General features: G+C 45.1%; 2 protein-coding genes across 2 annotated transcripts in view; both read right to left on the reverse strand.

Moving 5' to 3' along the window:
- Positions 1 to 231: 231 nt before the first annotated feature.
- Positions 232 to 15,344, reverse strand: epn3b (epsin 3b; the record flags this gene model as incomplete). Its single annotated transcript, XM_080721630.1, has 12 exons — positions 232 to 530; positions 1,085 to 1,384; positions 3,335 to 3,427; positions 4,340 to 4,510; positions 6,447 to 6,573; positions 8,514 to 8,600; positions 10,410 to 10,528; positions 12,259 to 12,393; positions 12,523 to 12,688; positions 13,518 to 13,601; positions 14,253 to 14,411; positions 15,276 to 15,344. 12 exons carry the CDS (start codon positions 15,342 to 15,344, stop codon positions 232 to 234), a joined length of 1,809 nt encoding a protein of 602 aa, XP_080577756.1.
- Positions 15,345 to 24,588: 9,244 nt separating this feature from the next.
- Positions 24,589 to 25,019, reverse strand: part of mycbpap (mycbp associated protein) — a gene marked incomplete at both ends in the record, with an annotated part of 32,089 nt that continues 31,658 nt past the window's right edge. Inside the window, one exon of the mRNA XM_080722701.1 lies at positions 24,589 to 24,732. Within this exon, the coding sequence (XP_080578827.1) occupies positions 24,589 to 24,732 (144 nt within the window). The remainder of the gene's footprint in view (positions 24,733 to 25,019) is intronic.

Below are 25,019 nucleotides of genomic sequence, written 5' to 3' on the forward strand. Positions count from 1 at the left end.
TTCACACAAAGACAAAGCAGTCCGAGCTTAATTCCATTTCAAGTGTTCACACTGACAATCTGACATCAGACATCCGGATCCGTATTTCAGTTCAAGCCAGTGCAGGCTTTGTGAAACTACGCGGGAGGCCCGGTCAGTGTCCCAAGCCACTGGAGACGGCCCCCGCTCCACAGCGTCCCCCCGACGACAGCCCAGAGAGAGACGAAGGCGACGTCGGGGGGCACGAGAGCTTCAGAGGAAAGGGTTGTGGCTGTGTGTGCGCGCCTGTAAGTTTGGGTTGGACGCCGGCCGGGGAGAGAGGGGGAGCAGAGGCCGCGGGAGGTTGGAGGGGAGGTCCAGGAGTCCGGACGGAGGCTGGGTGAGGGAGGAGGGGAGGGCGGGGGGCTGGTGAGGCAGAGGGAGGGGCAGGGAGGGGCTGTAGGAGAGCATGTGTGGAGGGAGCGGGGAGGTGGACATCGGGCGCATCTGGTTGAGGGTGAGGCGAGGCTGGTCGCAGTGAAAGGGGTTGGTGGGAGAAGGAGCACTGAGACCTGGAAATGGGAGAGGGAGGAAAAGAAAAGACAGATTTAAATTTAGTCACATTCATGAAATGTTGCAGTTGCTTGTGTGCGTAGGTCTGTCACGATTATGACATTTTACATGACGATTCATTGTCTCTCAAATAATTGCGATTAACTATGTACCGGTAATTGTGTTTTTGTTGTTGACAATTACATTTCTGTTTGGCTTGTAGGCTTTGAAGTTGCACATGGCAGATATGACACATAACCTAAATATACAAAGAAATTAAGGACATATTTCACAACTTTACACAAAAAGAACATCGATAGTGCTGCTATGTCCACTATTTTTAAATGTTTGAACATATATAAACATCTTTCAACATGTAAACGGTTATGACGATTATCACAAAATAACTGCGGTTACGTCAAATAATTGCGATTAGACAATTATGTAATAATTGTGACAACCCTATGTGTGTGTCCGTGTGTCCGTGTGTGTGTGTGTGTGTGTGTGTGTGTGTGTGTGTGTGTGTGTGTGTGTGTGCGTGTGCGTGCGTGTGTGTGTGTGTAAAGCAAGTCACCTGAGAGGAAGGGGTTGTTGTGCGTCTTGCTAGATTGGCTGGGTGGGATGAGGGCATCCAGATTGACCAGGGAGGCACCAGTGGGCCCTAAAAAGGCCTCTGGGGTCCGACACATGCGTCTATGCGGGGCGCCGAGTGGAGGCGCCAGCCGGGACAGGTCGAACATCTCTGGACTGGCGGTGCCTCCGCCGTTTACCAGGGGGTTCACCGGGGGCTCCGCCCTGAATGGGTCGAGCTCACTCTCCACTGCAGAAAACGGGTCAGGGTCTGCTTTTACGCCAAAAGGGTCGTCATCCACATCTGCATCTGGAGGATAGAAAACCATTTCAAAAGGCTTGGTGAGGATGTGCTGAAATGGGGGATGTGATGTGATGGGGATGAAATGGGGATGTGATACATTGAATGCTTGGCACCAGACTGGTGCCAAGCATTCAATGTATGAAGTTATATTCTTTTTCACATCTACTGTTTTCCATTTTTGAAGTTCTCTGTTTGCCTGTGAGAAATAATCAGTGGTGGAAAAAGTACTCAAATGTTTTACAAAAGTAAAAGCATCAATACTGCAATGTAGAAATACTGAAAACCTGTTACAAGTATAAGTCCGGTATTCAAAATGTACTTGAGTAAAAGTACAAAAGTAACAGTGTCAAAATGTAATTTAAGTACCAAAAGTAGCAAGTACTCTTTATGCAGAATGCCGTTTCCCAAGTTTTCCCCATTGCGACCCATTGTGAGCTTGTAGATCGGCTATTTTCAAATGACCGAAATGTATAGAGCTGAAGTGGTCAATGCATGTTTTGTAATAATAATCAAAATCTACAAAGTAACCCTAACCCTAACCCAAAGTTGTCAAATAATTGTAGTGGAGTAAAAGTACTATATTTGCCTCTGAGATGTATTGGAGTAGAAGTAAAAGGACAGAAAATGTAAAATACTCCAGTAAAGTAAAAAGTACCTAAAATGTGTACTTAAGTACAGTACTTTAGTAAATGTACTTAGTTACCAGGGCATGCGAGCGATGCGGAGCACGAGCAACGCAGGGAGCAGAGCGGAGCGGGTCTTTTTTTAGTTGAGCGTGAGCAAGCAGGTTTTAAAATGGGTCTGAGCGGCATTGCAGCGAGGCTTTTCCTCCGCTCCTTGGAGAGCCGACCCTCCTCCGCTCCAAGCCGATGCTGTTGGGGCCGGGCGCCATAACATGAACCTCGCACACCAAGTGCACCCGGCACCGCTGAGAGCACAGCAGTCAAAGAATGTGTCCGTCGTCCTTGATCAAGATTTTTCTGTCATCCACACAAAATGTTTATGAATACCTTGTGTGAGTTGTGTCAGTGTCGGTTTTATCACCAAAAAAGTAAACTTAGATGGCGTCTTTTGTAACATCGAGCCGATGCTGGTGGCTCACGTTAGCGCAGGCAGTAGGTAGGCTCTTTGTGTTGGGATTGGGAACGCTTGTGGCAAAGGAGAGACACGAGGCAAAATAGGCCTACTTTTATTTCTTTTTTTCGTTTTGACTGTGATCGACGAACTGAGCGTAGCGCGCGGAGCGAGAGATGCGCAAATCAGGGTGAGCGGCGGAGTGGGGGGCAGCGGAGTGGCACGGTGGCCGACCAGAGCGAATAGCGAACGGGACCAGAGCCCTCTGGAGCGCAGATCGGCTTTTCTCCTCGCTCCGCTCATATGCCCTTTTAGTTACTTTACCCCATGGGTTCCCAAACGTTTTTGTCTCAGGGCACCCCATAAATATTGTTTTAATCCGAGGCACCACTACATTATAATTTTCACTCCCAGCACCTTATATTTATAGCATATCGTCGTTGTCGGGTGGAAACCTTGTATGTCCAAAACCGTTCGTTTTGTATTTATCATCTATAAAATGTACTAAACTAATGAAAACAGCAGATCTACAAGATGTTCTAAACTATCTATAAAATCGAGGCGTTGTGTGCTTGTAGATCGTCTGTTTTCACTAGTTTTGTGCGACAGAGGTTTCTGCCTGACAGTAATGATATTTTAGTGATTATGTTGCGAGGAAAACGTTGAGATAATAGCCATTTTGGTTAGAACTGACTGATAATAACTTTGTACTTCAAGTTTAAAATTATACTAAATATTTTTTCAAGTGTCCAAATACATTCCAAATATTATCAAATGATCTCGCGGCACCCCTGGACTGCCGTCGCGGCACCCCAGGGTGCCCCGTCACCCACTTTGAAAACCCCTGCTTTACACCACTGGAAATAATCATTGTACCTGTGATTCTGACAGGCTGGGGGGAGAACTGAGGAGCTTCCCTTTTCGGCCGCTCCTCGTCTTGCACGGAGAATGGATCTGTCCCATCGGTCCCTGCACACCAAAAGGACTGCTGATGAGTACAGTACACGGTTTGTCAAATATGCCATCAGATAAAGGTGCCGTCAGTGATATTTGTTGTTAGAATCTCTCATAGTAATCATTGTTACAGTGTTTGTTCAGTAACAGGGGTTTCCCCGTCTCTCTCCACCTCTTTAGTAACTCTTTGGTATCACGATGGGATACCAATTTCATCCAACCAGGAGAGAAAACTCATACTGGATAAACACATGAAATTGGAAGTGATGAAATAAAATAATTAGTAGAAAGAAAAAGAAAGGTGTCTGGAACACTAAAAGATTGAAGCTGATGAATGGGTTCTCTCTCATGATTGGATGAAATTGGCAACCTGCCTGAAAATGTATTTCTGTTTGCTAAAGCTCGAGATATCTATCTATCTAGATATGCATGGGGAGACCCATGTTACTGTCAGAATACCGAGCTTAGAATACTGAGAATACCGAGCTTTTACATTTTGAAGCTGTTATGACATGAAAAAAAAGCAAAATCATCCGATTAGCTAATATTATTGATGACGTCATGCCGCACCTCTACTGTACTTCTTACTGTACTGTACTTGTATGATTGGGTACATATATTTTATAAGCACAGAATTACAATTAAAATACATTTTAAGTTGAGGCCACTTCCTCAATGTCCTGGTCAGTGCGAAGCTGCGAGAGACACTGCTCTCGGCTCTCTGCAGCGTTTACAGAGAGACCACATAACCTACTGTATCATAATGTAACATTTTGTGGCGTGACATGACACCTTTAGTGAAAACAAAAAAATATATATATCATTTGATTTCCTCATTCATTAATGTTGCTTCCATATCGCTCAAAACTGTATTACTTTGAGCACGACTACGAACGATGATGAGGGTGACCACCAGTATTTCAGCACCTGTGTGACAAGGACTCTCCCAGCCATGATTGACGGGGCTGGAACATGTGGGTGTGGCTTTCCAGGGGTCTGAAGGGGAGTCCGCAGACGGGGCCCAGGGATTGGACAGGTTTGTGGCGGAGGCGCGGGCAGCCCACGGGCTACCAACCACAGGAGTGCTGGAATGGACCGCTGCTGAGACGGGGAGACAGGATTCGTTTTCTGCCCAGTTCAGGGCGAATTCATTAATGTGTTTACTAACCAGAATATCGTCACTGTCGGGCAGAAACCTGTGTAGTTTCACATTTGTACTTTTTCTTTTTTTAGTAAAGCCCTGTTTCATCATACAAGACTGTCGCACAAAGCTAGTGAAAAGAGCAGGTCTACAAGCTTGTAGATCAGCTATTTTCACTGGTTTTAAATCGTTTTTAAAATAACAAAGGAAGGTTTTAATTTAGACATACAAGGTTTCCACCCGACAACGACGATAGAGTGATGGCTATTTACTGCTGTGTCTAGGCGTGGTGATTTTAGAAAACCATACACAGTGCAATGAAACACTTTCAGAAAATCTGGGAAGACAGCATCATGCCCCTCGTTGCTGTCAGGTGGAAACTACGGCTTTCCAGGAAAAAGGAGCTTTTTTTCCTTTCTTTTTGCACCCAATGTTGTTATTAGTCACAAGCTTGTGTTAATGCGTTTCATTGGTTCAAAACCCACTTACAACATGAATCACTTAGTTTTTTACTTTCAAAGATGTTCAAAAATAGCTGTTCTACAATCTCACAGCGTGCCACGATGCCACGCATTGAGAGCTTTATTATCTTGGGGTACGTTGTGAGCAGGGGTGTCGCACCAAATTCTGGGCCCTGGGTACAAGGATTCACTGCGTTATTTTGTGCTTTAACTATTGAAAAATAGCAGATATACAAGCTCACAACGCGGCACCGACTGCCGCTCTGCGAGCTTGTAGATTTGCTCTTTTTGAAAAATGGTGAAAAAGTCTGTTTCTATGTCAGTGGTGCTCAAACTAGTGATGCGCGGGCCGACCCGGTGCCCCCGCCCGCATGCGGTTGGGTGGGTCAAGGTTTTCAGACTCAATTGGCGGGCGGCGGGCGGGCGGGTTATCACCACTCTCATGTGCAAAAAATAAATAAGAATAATCATCTGTTCTTATTTGCCTTTTATTCTTAACACAATTAGTGCCTCTTAATCTGAAAGTTGCTTGGTGCCTCGGTGCCACGCCGTTTCCTCCATAGGCCGCCGCTATTATTTTGAAGGGCCGGAAGGGGTTTGTTTTTGTTTTTTTGGATTATCACTTGACAGTGTGGGCCCACAAGAGAACATGGCTGCGCCCACCTTTTGTATACAGTATGGAAGAGTGGAGACCATCCTTTGTATAAGAATGTCCCTTTTGGAGAAAATGAGGTCTCTTTATGGGCCTCTCAATGGATTTACTATGGAGGACGTTAACTTCGCGTGCACGCCCGACGTGCGTTGTAAACAAATCGCGGACATTGCCGATGCGGGCGGGACCGGAGCGACGTACAGTAAGTAATAATATCTTTACTGTATATACAGTAAGATTCACAGTCCTCACCGTCAACGGCGCCATGGTATTAACCCTTTCAATGACGGTGAGCACCGTCAACAGCAGCAGAACAGTTAATAAGAGTAGGCTTATAAGAATAAGAATACAACGTTATGAAAAAAACCTGACCCGTGCATCACTAGCTCAAAACTTTTCATGTGAAGGACCCCCAAAATGATATGTATTTGGCCACGGAACCCCATCTCAAAATATTTAGTTCCAGGGACCCCCCAGTAGCAAAATTTGAGTTACAAATGTTGGCTTAAAAAGTACATATATTCAAAGATTTGCGCACATTTTCACGACTTTTCAAAAATAGCTAAAGTATAAAATAATTAAGGCCCCTCCACCTTGGGCCCTAGTAACTCAGTCCCACTCCCCCCCCCCTGCCTCCAGCTCAATGCAAGCAAGACCAGGGAGATGGTTGTGGATTATCGTAAGAACAAGAGGGTCCCAGCGGAGATACAAGGCTTCTGCAACGTTCTGTGCATGCATTACATACAGTACGCCTTTGGTTGTTGGTGTCCAGCCACTCACCTACAGAGTCCCAGGGGTCAGAGGTGACATCACAGGCGGGCTGGGCGGTGTTCCAGGGGTCGTTAGAGGGCGTGGGAGCTTCAGAGGGGGAAGGACCAAATACGTCCACAAGGTCCAACATGGCGGACTGCGGAGAGGAATATCAAGCTGTGAATCTATTCACTAATATTAGAACTAATATTATACTGTAGTCACTCACAGGACAGATATTATGGGGTGTCTGCAACCTGCTCACAGACAAGTGTCTACATGTTACTTCTCTGCTGTCTTCATTCTGTCCTCTGCCTCTAAACCAAGGAACCTTCTCCTGTGGTGTGTGCGGCGCGCATGTGTGCGTGTGTGTGTGTGTGTGTGTGTGTGTGTGTGTGTGTGTATGTGTGTGTGTGAGAGGAAGGGGTTATTGTACAATAAGTGGATAAAACAAATAATAATCAAGAACAGTTTGACCATTGTCGTAGAGCTTGAAGGTGCTGTGCGCAAGGCTCCTATAGGTTATAAACATCCATTTGTTTTATATATATGGTGATGGTAGAACACTCCAAAGGCCATGGCACAACAGCCATGGAAACGTACTACACATACATAAGACAGCGAGGGATTCCAATTGGTTTGTGACAGGCCAATGAGAAGGACTGCTGGTGCGCTGCATGATAAGGAACATGCATTCAGGCAAATGTCATGCTGAGCTCAAGGTGAGAGAGGAGACAAAGTCATTACCGCTCTGCATACAACTCCTCCCTCTCAGCTCTCTATCAATTCCCCCCTGCCCTTAAACCCTGCAGTATTTGCGATGCATTGTGAGCTTGTAAATCGTCTGTTTAAAAAATAAAATGTACCTTACCCATAGGACAAGTGGTCAACTCCAGTCTTTTTCGTTTGTCCGTTTCTGCGTGTTACACTCTCACCATAACTGCATACAGTAAATGTCATGCAGCAAATACTCACTCCTCTTCAATGCCTTCCGATAGCCAGCCACCCACGCACACACACACACTGTAGGCACACACTCTAGGGATGGGACGATATGAACATTTAATATCATGATTATTGTGACGAAATAAATCACGATTTACGATATCATCGCGATAATCAAAATAATAATCAACCCTAACCCATTATCCTGGGGTGGAACATTTGCCAAAAGAATTGCCGATATACAAGCTCACAACGCGTCGCCTTGAGACGCCTTGTGAGCAAAAGACATTTGATAGAGTGAAAAAAAAGACTGTATCAAGTATGTACCGGTATATTATAAGTACCTTTTCCCAAAGGGTTTAAGTGGTATCGGATATGCAGCTTGGGCAAATAAAAGGTGAATTGATCCCAGTGCACGACAGAGGACGACATCGCGATAAATTACATCTCCACGATACGATTATCGTGAGTGTTTTTTATCACGATAAACGATAATATCGCGTATCGTCCCATCCCTAACACACACACACACACACACACACACACACACACACACACACACACACACACACACACACACTCACACTAGGGTTGTTCGATGTGGCCTAAAAATAAAATCTCGATTTATTTCTCAGAAAAGTCGATTTTCGATTCCGATTTCGATTTTTTGGTAAAAGAATAATACATTGTTTCAACCATGTTGTTTTCATTTAAAAAATGCAAGGACATGATTTTTTTTTTATTATTGTTTTATTTAAAAAAAATTATATAGCCAAATAGCAAAATCTAATGTGGTGAGCCCTGCCCAGTCTGACGTGCGCTGCACGTGCATCAAAGAAATTACACATCAGAGATAAAGTAGTATTAATTTGGTGTCGGACCTTGTCGTCCTGCTTCAGGAGGACCGGGCTGTGCACTTTTTGCCCCGTGCAAGGCTCCAATGAGTAAGAATTACCCTAATTAAAGTGAAAATTGATTTTACGATTTCTTATTTTTTAAATCGCCCAAAGGAAAAAATCCCGATTTCGATTAAAAATCGATTAATCGGAAAACCCTAACTCACACACACACACACACACACACACACACACACACACACACACGCATCTGCCAGCCTTTCCATGCATGCAGCGCCCCACACCTCACACCCACCTCTCGTGAGCCCGTCTGGCCGTCCTGCCTGCTGTTATCCAGAGCCTTCTTCAGTAGAGACTCGTCTCCTTGGCGACAGCGATGCTCCTGCAAGGGACGGCATTACGGGACCATCAGAATAATTACCACGCCAATGCTGTGGAGTGTGGACACACACACACACGCTGAGAAACACTGTGGCGTTGGATTGACCCAGACACACGACAGCATCGTTGTTGTTGTTTGTGTGTTTGTTTGTGTGTTGTTAGTTGATAAAGGGCAGGGATAAAGAGTTTGGACGAGCACACGGAAGGCCGGAATCACACATACGCGTGAGACATCTTCTCCGTATCGTCTGAGAATGAGGGGGGGGGGGGGGGGGGGGAGAGTCCAATGCATTTACTATCTAAGTCACATGGTTTCATGTCGTTGCTGTGTATCTTGCTCAACCGAAGGCTGTCTTTTGGCTAAGAGACACGGCAACGACAAAATACCACGTGACCTTCGTTGACAATGAATTGACTTCCCTCCTCCCCTCAATCTCAGACGATACGGACATGATAGCTCTCGCAACTGTCTGTAGCGCGCCGAAGAGAGATCAACCACATTACTGGCAGCTTATGCATTATTATGTCACACAGTCCTGCTATAGAGAAACACCCTACATTACCACAGTATAGACGTGCTGTATTCTACATCACCACAGTACAGACATACTGTATCCTACATCACCACAGTACAGACATACTGTATCCTACATCACCACAGTACAGACATACTGTATCCTACATCACCACAGTACAGACATACTGTATCCTACATCACCACAGTACAGACATACTGTATCCTACATCACCTCAGGCATGAGGCAGATGAGAAGGATTAAAGCCTAATCTATACTCATTGTTAGCTTGTAAGTGACACCCTTGCATAATGAAGTATAAGATATGCTATAGGTCATAGTTATACCCTTCATGATATGCTATAGGTTGTTATGCCCTTCTCAATCCTCCTGGGGAGGAAGGGGGGTCACCAGGGAGAGCAGGGAGGTTAGTCGGTGGAGACCTGTTCAGATCACCATTTAACACATTTGCGGGGAAATCACGCTCTTTCGAACGACCATCATTTCGACCGGAGGGTTAGCGACTCACTCCACGGAGGTTAGGGTTAGGGTGAGGGTTAGAGTCGGGTGTCGAAAAGATGACATGTAGTAACAGCGACACGCTCCCCACATTTGCTGCCCCCTCCCGAGTTATTCCCGTACCCCACCGCTGCCACGCCCGAGTTTCCTGAGTTTGGACCTCCTCCTTCTACTAGGCATGATTGCGATCGCGAAATTGCATGTATGACCCCCATACCAACCCCTCTTTCAAATTTGGCGGCCATGTTTGTTTACATTTGAAGAAAACATAATGGCTACTGATGAATGCCTGAACGGATTTCCAAGCAGATTTCTTTTTGTTTGAAGGCTGTGAACGGCGTGCACACACGTGGTGCATGATCTAATGCATGGGCGTGCATGATCCGTGCACTATGAATTACATGGAAGTCTATGGCACTTCAGAAAGATTTTTAAAATGCAGCGAATGAGTTAACATACAGTATAATGCATATGGACAGAGAGGCGTGTTTGCTCGGCTGTGCACGCACGCACGCACACACACAGCACGCACGCACGCACGCACGCACGCACGCGCGCGCACGCACACACACACACACACACACACACACACACACACACACACACACACACACACACACACACACACACACAAACACACACACACCAAATAGTCCATTTGAACATTTTCCACTTTAGATGAACCCTGAGGATTGTACTGTACTGTACTGTACTGTACTGTACTGTACTGTACTGTACTGTACTGTACTGTACTGTACTGTACTGTGTGCTGTTACCTTCACGCTCTCCTCTCTGCTCATGGCGAGGGCCAGCTGCAGCTGAAGCTCCTCCTCCCCGCTGGTCTGAGGACGAGCCTGCTCCAGATCTGACGCTGCACGGGGAGACGAGGAGGAGGCTGGGGGGGTGAAGACAGACAAGGACATGCAGAGAATGTTATGACATTTCTGACATTTCTAAAAGGGCATATTGGTGAAAATAACGAAAATAGCAGACCTCCAAGCTCACAACGCGTCGCAGCGCGGCGCGTTGTGAGCTTGGAGGTCGGCTATTTTCGATGCTTGATACCACACTGAACTAAGCATAATCAAGTGAACACTGGAGATGTGGCGTACGGCATGGATTTCTACACAGAGAGGGCGATTCTTTCAACATAAGATGCTGCATTCAAGTTCAGGAGAGTTTGGACATGGCAATTCGCTTGAATGCCGCCTTCGGGTATGGCATGGAAAGAGGGCATTTGCATTTCTTTCACCATAGTAAAAACTGCATTTATGGCCTGGAGATGGCACTTTTTACAGACAGATAAAAGGGCAGGGGCTCAAGCCCGCTTTGATGTCTTATGTGTGCACGTGCCTGAAGACAGAGATGGAGAGGTAGAGGAAAGAAGAAAGGAGGAAGTGATAGAGGGAATAACGAGGGACATTGAATGTTTGCAGCCTGACGCGGCATTATTGATCATCTGAGTGACCGATCGCCTGGAGCCTCAAGCACCTGATGCATGTTAATGATATGACTCTGCCTGACTAACAATGTTGATTTCCATCCATGGCTCTTTTTCCCCCAAACTTTATTTAAGCTGGGAAAACCTTATTCATTTATTTTAAACCAAGATTTCACACTAACACAAAACCTGCTTTACATACACCTGGTAGCTGCCCAGTACTCTACTGCAGGCCAGTTTGCCAGCCCACTAGACTACATTATTTTCCCTTCACCACTTGGTCAATGACCTCGTCCTGCAATGCCTCCCAGGCGGTTTTCACTGGATAGTGTTTCTAATAACATCCGGAAAAACAACACTTAAAGCACCAACAAACTGTGATAGAACATCAAGCCCTGTGTTAAGACATTATCTTCTGTAGATCTTCCCATGATCACTGGTTGAAACTGGTCTTAATTTTGACTCCAAAACATGTCCCAAAATCCCAACAAAATGTGAGGTTAAGGTTAGGGTATAGGGTTAGTTTTTTAGAGTGAGGTCAAGGTTAGGCTTATGGTATAGGGTTAGTTTTTTTAGAGTGAGGTCAAGGTTAGGCTTATGGTATAGGGTTAGTTTTTTGGTTCAGAAACCTCAACATTAGGCCCAGACCGCTGGCCCAGCGGTCCGGGCACTTAGGCTGTAATGTATTTAGCCTGAGCGCGTTGCAGGTTTGAGTCCCGATCCCGACGGCCTTTGCTGCGTACTCCCCATCTCTAGCAGTTCTCAACATGTGGTCCCCAGATGATTAACTTCATGTGCAACATTGTTTTCTCACTCAACAGTAAACAAACGAAGTTTAAGTGTAAGTGTATAGAGGGTATCTGCACATGTCTGTGACAATTTAAGGACTTTTTATTACCTCTAAAATGACAAATTAAACATTGGCCAAAGTGTAAAATATTAGAGGCAGAAATTGAACCGTGTTATGCAAAATATAATTCCTCAACTCTTAGTGCTTGTCAGGGTGGGGGGGTCCCCAGTTAAAATATGATTATTTGGGGGTCGCAGCTTGAAAAGGTTGAGAACCACTGGTGTAGGGGACATCACCTCAAACATTCCAGTTTCCTTTCTCATTTGTTTAAAAAGGCTAACCCTAACCCTAACCTCAAAATGAAACGGGTGAATTCTAAAATACGTTGACGTACAGTTAAAGGAGGACGGCGAGCCTCTGGAGCGGCTGAACTCCTCTCCATAGAGCACAGCCATGCTGGGCTGGCTGGTCCGCCTGCCAGGGTGGTACGATGGGGGCACACCTCCATAAATTGCCCCAACTCCTCCTCCTGCTCCAGCTCCTGCTCCTGCTGCTCCTGCTACTGCTACCGCTACTGCTCCTCCAGTTCCTGCTCCTCCAGTTCCTGCTCCTCCAGTTCCTGCTCCTCCACCGCCTCCACCTCCAACTCCTCCACTACTCCCTCCCCCGCCGGCCATGCGCTCCTTGGTCTTCAGGGCTTGGCTCCTCTCCTGGCGGAGGCGCTCCTCGTCCCGCAGGAGACACACCAGCTGGCGCGCCTTCTCCCGGACGTTGGCCCCCTGGTCCCTGCCGTCACGGTCCACATACTGGAAGTCTCGCAGTGTCTGAATGAACCACGCATGCATGGGACAATCTTAGTGGAGTGGTCTTAGTGCTTAGGGTGGATGCAGACACTGTAGGAAGAGGGTGAAGCCCTATTTATATTCTGTCTACTGTAGCAACGCATAATTGAAAAGAACATTGTATTATGTACAATATGTATATTATGTATAAAAACAGAGGTTTTATACATAATATTCTAACACAAATCTGTCGGACAGCCACCCTCAAGCAGATCTCTTGCTCCCTGTTGGCAGCACATGATGTGGAATGGGTCAAAAACGTACTTGTGTGACATTATTCAACCTGCTTAATGAACTCAATCTGTCATTTCAGGGGATTATGGCAACTGAATTTAAGTTGAAAGATAAAGTGGCTGCATTCAAAGCCAAACTAGAACTGTCTATGGCCTATGAACAGGGGGCCTATGAACAGGATTTTTGGAGAGACATGAGACTGTGGTGTCCTTCTACTTCCCAACCACTAAAAACCCACAAACTTTGTAAATGAATGAATGAAGCTTCAACCAACAGCTAAAACAATTTGCAGTATACAAAATAGAAACAAATGAAACAATTCAGATAACAGGTCAACAATCTCAAATAGCCTGAATAAAATTGAATATACATCGTGGCTTAATAATTAAAAGATATTTCATCGGTTACTTCAATCTGTGACCCCCACCAAGACCATGCCCCCTCGGTGGTGTGTTAAAATATTGACTACATGAAAGTGGTCCAGGGTGCAAAAAAGCTTGATGACCCCCAATGTCTCTGCATTAAACAAGTACATGATGATATCATACTGTACTGTACCGGTATGTTGGGTCTGTACCTGAATCGTGAAGGCATTCTCACGGCACTGTTGGGCCACTCTCTCTGAGCCTGTCTTTAGCAGGTAGTCCAACAGAGTCAGGGCCTGAAATCACATTAACAGTTACTGTACAATCATGGCTACTGCATCTAGAAGTAGACAGTTAAATCTGAGCTGTCGTCACCTGAACAATAATAGTAATGTCACTTAACTCAACAGGCAACAGGACTGCCCTACCTGAATCAAACTCCTGCGTCGTTGAGCACAACATGTTTTTCATCTGAGAATTGAATAGGGCAGTGGTTCTCAAACTTGGGGTCGGGTCCCCAGACTCCCCAAGTGGGGTCCCCAAATTATTTTGTGGGGTCCCCAGATGATTAACTTAATGTCATTTTTTCCCCTCACTCAACGGTAAACAAACCAACACACAGAATAAGTGTATACAGGGTATCTGCACATTTATAAAGTGACAATTTAAGGACTTTCAAGAAAAGAGATTTAATACCAAACTGGCCAAACTGTCAAATATTAAGTAAGCGGCGAACATTGTGAAAATAGCCGATCTACATGCTCACAACGCCAAGGCTATTTTCACAATGTTTATCTGTGGAACCGAGTCACATTAAATGTAATACCTACAATTCCAAGTGCTTGTCAGGGTGGGGGTCCCCAGTTCATGTGTTTATTTTGGGGGTCACAGCCTTTCTTATGAGAACCCCTGGACTAGAGTTAGTGTTGTGTGAATATTACGCTCACCTTGTAGACGTGTCTCCAGTTCTTGCCGCTGTCATTGAGGCGCTTCCAGACCATGCCCATCACCTCAGCAAACGCCACCACGTTGAAGGTCAGGTCGGCGATCTCTGACATGAGCGAGGACGAGGGTCCCCATGGGTCATTAGAGGTGGCCTCACGTACCTACAGTACACACCATCAGAGAGAGCAAGCTGTGGTTCACGTTAGAGTTCTCACATTCTGCCCGAACCCGACCGTACCCGACCCGACGTTTTCGGGCCGGGTAGGGCCTAAAATGTATGCTATTTAGTCGGGCCGGGCTGGGCCTAGGGCTCAATGAAAAAATTAAATATATGTTTTTATTACTTATGTAACTTTTACTCTGTGATATTGTTCTCAAATTATACCCGAACCCGACTCTACTCGACCCGACCCGGCGTTTTCGGGCCAGGTAGGGCCTAAAATGTATGCTGATTGGTGAAAATTAAGGCCCGGCCCTACTGGGCCCTATCTGGGCCAGCTCGAGGCCCGGGCTTAATTTTCAGGCCTGTTGAGAACTCTAGTTCACATTGGCTCTACATCTACACTTCATACTACCTTACTGTAGTTCCAAACAGTGGTCTAGATGGTCTATGAACAGGGGCATGTTTGACATGAGGATTTTTTGAGAAACATGAGACTGTGGCTTCCTTTTGCTTCCCATTCCCAACCACCAAAAACCTACAAAGTGCAAACTTTTTTAAATTAAGAAGGAACAAACCTTCTAGCCGGAACACAATTGATAGATTGATCATTGAAAGAAAAACACGGCCCACCCTCCAGAAAAGGATAGTAAAGCCCTGCTTCATCATACAAGACTGAGTGAAAATAGCAGATCTACAAGCACACCACGCCTTGCGACGCGAGGCTGTTGTGTGCTTATAGATTGGCTATTTTCACTCGTTTTTAAAATAACAAAAAAGGGCAGGTTTTGGACACGTATTAGAAGTATTTTATAACTGGCTAATTGCACGTGCATCCGTTGAATCAACACACAACTTCTCGTACCTTTATCTCTGCTTCGGAGTAGTTGTGTACGATGTTCTTCACCTGCCGGCGCAGGGCTGAGGTTGTCATGGTGACGGAGGTGGTAGAAGAACAGAACAGTCAACAACGAGCCCCTCAGGAGAGGCCTGGAGGGGGGAGTGGGGGGGGGGGTGCTGGACCAGGAGGCAGCTATGGTGGATGAGGCTCCTCTTGTCTGACAGCGGGCTTTATGGACACCACTGAGAGAGAGAGAGAGAGACACACACATAGGGTTGTCACAATTATTACATAATCGTCTAATCGCAATTATTTTACATAATCGCGATTATTTTTCATAATCGTCATAATCGTGAATGTTGAAATGTTTCATATATATTTTTTTTAAAGTAAAAATCACACCCGTGTGAAGTGGAGCTGTCTGTGTGTGTGTGTGTGTGTGTGTGTGTGTGTGTGTGTGTGTGTGTAGATCATGTGTACCGATCTTTGTGACATTTGAAGAAAATATGTAGGAAAAGGAGCAAAAGGTGTGTTTTGGAGAAAATTCAAGATGGCGGATAATCTATCCTGGCGCAAATGGGCGTGGCCTATATGGGGAGATGCGTCTTGACCCAAGGAATCCAGGGAAAAAAGAATTTTAATTTTCCGATCCACGGTTCAAGAGTTACGGGGCAAAACGTAAAGTGGGCCGTTATAGCGCCACCATGAGGCCGAGTGATGTAATTATTTTTCTATTCATTCTTAAAATCATTATGAATCTCCTCTCCGAGGTTTGAAACTGTAGCTCCTATGGTTTACGAGAGAAAAATACTTGAAAGTGATTTCTTGCATTGTCCCATTATAAGTCAATGGGGACAATTAAGCGTTGTTTTTTGCCGATTACGTCGGCATGGTAAGGCGGATCGGAACGAAAGGTAATAGAACACCATTCCCGGCCGAGCCGCACATTTTGATGTATATATTGCGCGAGTGGCGTAAATGGTGCGGCACTAGTTACGCGCCGAAGTCAGGCTACATACACACACACAGACAGACACACAGACAGACACACAGACAGACCCACACAGCCACGTATAGGGAGCTGCACACAGCTCCAAAAAATATTGGAAATAGCAGATCTACAAGCTCACAACGCGTCGCGACGCGGTGTGAGCTTGTAGATCGGCTATTTCCACCACCAATGTTATTTTTTAAGTAGAAAGTTGTCAAATATGTTCATAATTTCTTTGTATATTTAGGTTCTTTGTCATATCTGCCATGTGCAACTTCAAAGCCTAAAAGCCAAACAGAAATGTAATTATCAACGACAAAAACACAATTCAATTGTTAATCGCAATTATTTGAGTGACAATTAATCGTCATGTAAAATGTCATATCGTGACAACGCTACACACACACGCACGCACGCACGCACGCACGCACGCACGCACGCACGCACGCACACACACACACACACACACACACACACACACACACACACACACACACAGTGGTGACTTCCTTCGGCTTCCCACAGACAGTCAGGCACTAAGTTGTGTGAGAGTTGTGTGGGGGAGGCGGGGGGCAGAGACAGCGCAATGCATTGCGGATGGAAGTCACATGGTTTGAAGTCTAGTGAGAGTCCTGTGGTTGCTGCAGTGACATAAAACCTCCATTTCAGAACGAAAAATATTATAAACAAATTAAAGTTAAGTGTGTGTCACAGTAAGCATTCGACAATAACAATGAATATTACAAATATTTCTTTACATGTCATACATGGTGACAGTGATGCCTACACAGATGCAATTGATTGAATGTGCTATTCATAATAAAATGTAAGCTTTATACAGTGGTGGAAAAAATACTCAAATTCATTGCTTAAATAAAAGTATCAATACTGAAACATACAAAATAATACTTTGTTACAAGTAAAAGCCTGGAATTCAAAATGTATTGAGTAAAAGTATTAGTGTTGGCATTAGAATGTACTTCAAGTGCCTAAAGTAGCAGATCTACAAGCTCACAACGTGTCACATGGTGGCACGCTGTGAGCTTGTAAATCCATTTTATGTGTCACCAAAAAGCAGCAGGTACTCTGCCTTCACCCGATGACAACTCCAAAAGAACTACATGGCCAAATACCATGTGCTTCCTTCTCAAGCGGAACCGCCCACTTCCCGCAAAGCATTGTGGGAAATGTATTATTTTTTGGAAGAGACTTTGATGCAACTTTGACAACCACAGAACTTTGACACAACTCTCACACAACTTAGTGCGTTCCAGTGTGAGTGCAGCCGAAGAAGTACTCAGATTGGTTTTAGCAATACCACAATGTGCTGTGGAAATAGCCTACTTTGTCACAAGCAAAAGTCCAGTATTCAAAAAGAATTTAAAGTTAAGATGTTACTTTTTTTTTTTAAATACGAAAGTATTGGCATCAAAATATATAAAAAAATCACACCCGTGTGAACTGAGCGGTGGAGTCTGTGCGCGTGTGTGTGTGTGTGTGTGTGTGCGTGCGTGCGTGTGTGTGTGAGTGTGCCTGTTCTGGCCTGGCCTGAACAACAGCGCCCCTCCCTTAACATGTGTGGTCAGAAAAGGTACTACACCACAGGCTTGAGGCTACATACAGACCCACCCACCCACATACATACATACATACAAACAAACATACATACCTACACACACGGCCACGCTATGGAGACGGTGTGACCACCGCTCAAAAAAAACAGCAGATCTAAAAGCTCACGTTGCGTTGCATTTCGAAGCGTTGTGAACTTGTAGATCGACCATTTTTGATTGGTTAATGTATGTTTTATGATAATAATGTAAATCAAGTTACTAGTTTGCAAATAATTGTACTGGAGTAAAAAGTGCAATATTTGTGCCGAGATGTCTGTCAAGTACTGAATATTCAAGTATAGTAAAAGTACTTGAGTAAATGTCCTGTTACTTTCACAACCGGAGAGAGAGAGAGTACCAAGGAAGTGAAACCCGAGCCCATTACAAACTCGATAACAAATCTATTGAGACCCGGTATCAATGAGCTTTGGGCTTATCGAGCCTGTTATCGAGCATATGCCGTCATGTTTAAACCATCAAGACAAGAAGCGATCAAGAAATGATTACAGCAATATTAATAATATAAAGTCATCCAACACTTATTGCACATTAATGAATGGTTGTTTTAATGATAGGCAAATATTTTGTTGTCATCTTCATTTAATCTTAGTGGCCAGCCACAAACTCACAACTGGCCAATAAAAAAAGATACCAGTTCTGTTCAGATTTTGTCATCTCACATCTATCCACAAAATATTAGAAAACGCTCAATAGTGGGCTCGATAAAAGCCTGGATCAATAAGCAGGATCGATAAGGTGCTCATTATCAATAAAAAATAACAACCTCCATCGCTACTAACTGACACAGAAAGGAAGAAAATAGAATGCAGAAATGGTTGGCACAACTTGGCAGTAGGTGTAGCTCGGTGGTTCAATGTAAAGGAGGCGATCAACTCCAGAGAGAGCACATCAATCTGGTTGCAGTGTACAAGACAGGAGGCATAATGAGAGAGAAATTAGAGGCAATTTATGTGTACTAATAAACCCCAAAAGCAAAGTATGTCTACTTCAGCACTCCTTGTAAAAAGGGAAGCCAGCCTAATTGGCCGCTATCCGTTAATTCCCATCGAGTGGTTGCTGGCTACCAACAAAAAAGGTTAGCCGAGGATTTCCCTTTCGCTGATAACTCTGTTCCACTCGCTTCATAATCTAAAGTGGTTCCCTATTCTCCTTGGAAAGCCTTTCTGAACTGGAAGTCGGAAGGCCTTAAAGCTCTGCTGGTTCTTCCGGGACAGAGGTCATAGGGTGAGCTGTGGGCTTTGGGACAGGGTTCAACCAGTACTAATTGAGTATGTGTAAAGTCACCAGTTCATACGCCCAGAAAGGATGGGGGGGAAGAATACAAAAGATTTACAAAAAAATAATTATCCTTTAAGTCAACTAACTGGATTCTATCAAGTTTTCTACGCTGTTTTCTTTTCTGCTTTAGAATGAGTGTAACAAAAGAAATGGAATAGATGCCGAGTGATAGAGTGGCACAACTTTAGTTGGGGTATACCTTACAAAGAAATAGGTCAGGCAGGAATGTTAGCACTCAAATGTCCGACAAGACTGTCTGGTAGGTTTATTCAGGCCAACAGACTCTCTCTCTCTCTCTCTCTCTCTCTCTCTCTCTCTCTCTCTCTCTCTCTCTCTCTCTCTCTCAACAACCTAATTTCCCTTCTGAATATTTCTGTGAGCACATGGGAATTCATCTTTAAGTACTCAAGTCTTGTTCATCTTCCTGTGTCTGAGCGCTTTCCACAATTAACCCACTAAACCAAAGCTACTGTAGAGTATTCCTACTGATCCAGCTGTGACTCATTGTCATTAATCACTGGCTAGTGGCTACTGAACTGTAACGCTACCGATCCAGCTGTGACTCTAGTCACTGAGCTGTAACCTACCAAATCCAGCTGCGACACTTGGAGGATGGTGGTAGAGCCAACAAGTAGTAGGCTACTATTCATGGGTTGCATTGTTGTCCTACACGGCTGAGAGACAGCTGCCTGGCCCATGTCATGTATAGGGATGGGACGATATGAACATTTCATATCACGATTATTGTCACAAAAGACATCACAATTTACGATCGCGATAATCAAAAGCCATTATCCTGGGGCGGAACATTTGCCAAAAAATAGCAGATCTTCAAGCTCGAGCTTGTAGATCAGCAATGTTTTGGCAAAGACATTTGATAGAGAGTGAAAAAAAAGATTGTATCAAGTACGTATATTATAGTACCTATTACCAATTATAGAGTTTTTAAGTGGTACCAGAGGACGATATCACGATACATTAAATCTCCACGGTACGATTATCGTGAGTGTTCTTATCACGATAAACGATGATATCGCTTATCGTCTTATCCCTAGTCATGTATAGTACTGTATCATCATGAACAGTAAAACTATAAAACAGCTACCCAGTTATTCTCAGTTTAGCATAAATCAGGATTCCATGTATTTTACCACCACTATTAGTAGTATTGTTATCACTATGTGTATGGCTACCTTCACTGTTATTCACAGTGTCCTGTTACCATGGTACCCCGTGAATAATAGCGCCTTGCCTGTTTAAATGTCTGCTTTAATTCTCCTTTTTGGCCCTATTCAGTTCACTGAGTGATAGAATGTGTTGTCCTGCAGAAACACACACCTCAGCAAGAAGAGCTGAAGAACTGCACAACATACAAACACAAGAAGGAAGAGGACTTGTTTTCTCAATGTGTGTGTGCGTGCGTGCGTGCGTGCGTGCGTGCGTGCGTGTGTGTGTGTGTGTGTGTGTGTGTGTGTGTGCGTGTGTGTGTGTGTGTGTGTGTGCGTGCATGCAATGTGTGTGCATGAACGGGAGAGAGAGAGAGAGAGAGAGAGAGAGAGAGAGAGAGAGAGAGAGAGAGGGAATGAAGGGCACAGAAATGAAAGAAAAGATCAGCAACTTCAATCAGTATCACCTTTCTGCCAAATCATCTTTGGCTCTGTGGTCTAACAAATGCACACACACGCACGCACGCACGCACGCACGCACGCACACACACACACACACACACACACACACACACACACACACACACACACACACAGGCATGCATGCACACGTGCACACAAGCAGACAGACAGACAGAATTGCTGGAGTTAATGTAGCTTTTTCATCACCACCAAAAGCATGGACATATTGGTATTGTTCATCATGTAATTATTATGAGCCATCTGTTAATTACCACAATTCCAATACCATAGTGAAAGATACGTGTGTGTGTGTGTGTGTGTGTGTGTGTGTGTGTGTGTGTGTGTGTGTGTGTGTGTGTGTGTGTGTGTGTGTGTGTGTGTGTGTGTGTTACAAAAGAAGAAGAAATGGCATTACAAGAAAATTAATTACAGTGGCATCATGCCCCCCAATAAATGCAATACCAGTCCTCTCTCCCAATTTCACACTCGCCTCGGGCATCTATCCGGCGGAACAGAAAACCGGTCTGACTGCCTGGTATTCCTAAAACTAACCTTGGTAAACTAACATTATTCCTAACCTTAACCTCTGTGAAACGGTGCCAACACCTAACCCTATTCCTAATCGTAACCTCAGTAACCTCATGCAGTCTAACTCTAAACTTCTTTATAACCTCATCCTCAGTAAAAACAAAGAACCGCCCCACCGAGCGGTCTGTGTGAGATCGGCTGAAGAAATTGGGGCGAGTGTGAATAAGGGCGAGTGGGCTGGTTACCAATAAATGAATAAATAAATAGTAAGTCCACCGCTCTTTATAAGAATTGAATGTCCCAATCCACAGTGAAAAGCTGCTTGTTGAAAACCATGTTGTGGTTTAATTCATCCTGAGTTGAGCAGCAGCAGCCTCCTGTGCTCTGCAGTGACTGATGTCCACCACCACATCCTCCCATCTGGACTGTGTGCAGTAGGGATGGGACGATATGAGAAAATAGATTTAGGATATTATCGCAATAAATTCTAAATATCCCCAATATCCATTATCCTGGGTCAGGACATTTGCCAAAGAATAGCATATCTACAAGAGATTTGGTAAAGAGTGAAAAAAAAGACTGTATCAAGTACTTTATTTACAGGTCCCTTTTACAAATTATAGAGGGTTTAAGTGGCACCGGATATGCAGCTCAGCAAATAAGAGGTGAATTGATCCCAGTGCATGACGGAGGACGATTTCACGATAAATTAAATCTGCACAATATGATTATCGCGAGTGTTTCTTATCACGATAATCAATAATAGTGATTATCGTCCCATCCCTAGTGTGCAGCAGAGGAGAGGAGAGAGGAGAGCCGTGGTGGTACCAGGGTCTCGTACAGTACGTCATCACATCACCGCTGCTTAGAACATGTGCATGTGGCAGGCAGGTGCGTTTGACAGGTGGTGATACCAGGGCTTCCGTGCTGCTGTTTTCTGGCTCTGCATAGTAGCCTACCAGTGGTGGAAAAAGGTACTCACATTTTTTACTCAGGCCTAAAGGGGGAAACACACCGGCTGTGGACAGCACGCATCAAAACAGCCGCCCCCATTATTTTCAACGAACATACCCACACCGCCGGTGTCAGACGCGCACAGGTGCTCGTCCATGCCTCGCCCGCCGCACCGATGCGCCACTGTTCTATTTTCCAGGCGTTTGCCGTGCGGTGAAAAACATCTGTGCGCCGTCCGCAGCCGGTGTGTGTTTATAATGGCCGGGCTATACACCAGAAAACGTGTGTGCACGCGTGCGCTGTCTGTGCGTGTGCGAAAAGCCCCTGGCTACACCAAGGAGGGAGTATATGTGCGAGAGACCAGGGAGTTTGTGTACAAAACGCATACGCACACGTACAAAATAGAACCAATCCTATTTTTACAGCATGCGTATGCGGGGCCTCGCGCTATCCATGAGCCTGGTGTAGCCAATATTATTGATATATATTGGATCTTTCCAAAGGCTCGCACGCCCCGCGTACGCACTGACGCGCGTGAAAAGCCTTGGTTTAGCCTGGCTGTCAGTCAGTAAAGTGTTTTCAGACCAACGCCGTGGACACGCAGTCTAAACGTATAGAACGCAATTCTGTCCGCCACCAGTCCGCAACGGCTCCAATCACGTAGGTGAGTCTTGGTTGTGCTGTTGTTGTTTGACAGTCACACGGTTTGGATCACTTCCTTGGGTTGCGGACTCTATCCTTCTCTTGGATCACTTCCTTGTCATCTCCCACATACGCACAGCAGCGCTGCAGTCATTGGCTTGATGGATCTCACGGACGGTCCGGACCAGATTTGCATGAAGTTGGGTGAGAAAACGTTATTTAAATTAGATCTGTTGTGCCAGTACGTCAGATATGGGACATCAGCGAGAACTTTGCCGCATCGCACTAGACGGACTGTCACGCATGCTCCCATTGGAAACGAATGGGATGCGTGCGTTCACACGGATTTCACGGAGTCGGTCTGAAAGAGGCTTTACAAGTTAAATTCCACAATTCTAAATGTTCTTCAGTAAAAGCACAAAGGTATTGTCATTAAAATGTAGGTCTACTTAAAGTATCAAAAGTAAAAGTACTCGTTATGCACTCAAGTCCAATTTCAAGTTTTCAAATGTATCCACAATTTTCCCCGGGGGTTTACTGGAGACTATCAGGACCAAACTTCCGGGTTTAACAGCAGACATACAAGCTCACGTCGCGTCGCAGATGCAACCCGTTGTGAGCTTGTAAATCGGCGGCGGAAGATCGGTGCAAACGTCTGCGCAATGCACTATGGGGCGTAGGAAAATCGTGGATAAAAATCATGTGAAAATAGCAGATCTACAAGCAACAGTGTGTGAGCTTGTAGATCAGCCATTTTCAAATGCCAAAATTGTATACAAGGCTGAAGTGGTTAATGTATGTTTTGTAATAATAATAAAAATCTAAGTATAGGCTATTTGTATCTTCTTTTTTGTACCTTTATTTTTATTATGTTTTAAAGTGCAGTGACGTACGTGGGTATTGTATGTATGTTGTATGTATGTGTACTTTTGTGAAAACTGAAAATAAAAACAAAATATAAAAAAAAAAAAGTATTAACTCAAGTTTTCAAATAACTGGAGTAAAAGTAGTAGGAGTAGAGTAGGCTACAATATTTGCCTCTGAGATGTAGGCTAGTGGAGTAGAAGTAAAAGTATCTAAATTGGAAATACTCAAGTAAAGTACAAATACTTCAAAATTGTACTTAGTACAGTAGGCTACATTAGGGGGCCTGAACCCCCTCCTCTGCCCTCCACCCACACACACACACACGCCCCCTCGTACAGTGCAGTGAGTGCACTCACCTTGTAGTGCACACAGACAGTCCATGTGTACATTCTTACACAAGCCAAGGCCAACGCATTGTTCGAGCCCTCAGGAAAATATGGACACAATCTGCACTAAACAGTATGGGCCAATGTGTTATAACCTAAATAAAACGCTGCTTGTCTTGGTCCCAAACACTGTAAATCATGTATATATTTGTAGGCTGAATTTTGGAATACAGTAAAAATGATGAAAATCACAAAAACACAATGTTATTTTTGTTTTATTTATATTTTTTACCGCATGCTGCCTGCCCGGTGCTACTGCTTACCGTGAGCACTCATCTCCTGTCCTCCGCACCGCGCATCTCTGCTTCTTTCAGCTCTCCTACTCCACATACAGCGTCGACCTGTCCGCTGGAATCCACTATACGATCAGTAGAGTGACCAACCAGCTGAAATAAACCCACCGCTCACTCCCTCCGATGTCCGGCAAAATTAGAAGCCCGAACGCCGCAGCATCAGCACCTCGGCGTTTTCAAATAAGATCCGTGAAGGGAGCGAGGTGGACGGCTGCCAGTCCGCCGGTGCAGGGATGCTGGAGTGGAGGCCTAGCAGCAGGCTAGTGCCGTGCAGTCCCAGCTGGAGGAGGATGGGAGCCGAGCGGCCACTCGTGAAATCCGCATTGGACAAGGATAACCCAGCGTGCACGCCAGAGCCGCTCATCTCTCACTCAATCACTCGCACACCCCCCCACCCCGCACACACACATGCACATTGCACAAGCACGCAGGCACCGCACCGCACAACATACCGGCAGGCTGGGCCGCAGGCAGGCAGGCAGCCAGGACAGGCACGCATGTACCTACCTACACTACACAGCATACATACACACAACGCACGGGGTGCGAAAGAGCGGCGGGGGCGGG

This window comes from Nannobrachium achirus (genome assembly GCF_963921795.1).
Source record: "Nannobrachium achirus genome assembly, chromosome: 3".
NCBI lineage: Eukaryota > Metazoa > Chordata > Actinopteri > Myctophiformes > Myctophidae > Nannobrachium > Nannobrachium achirus.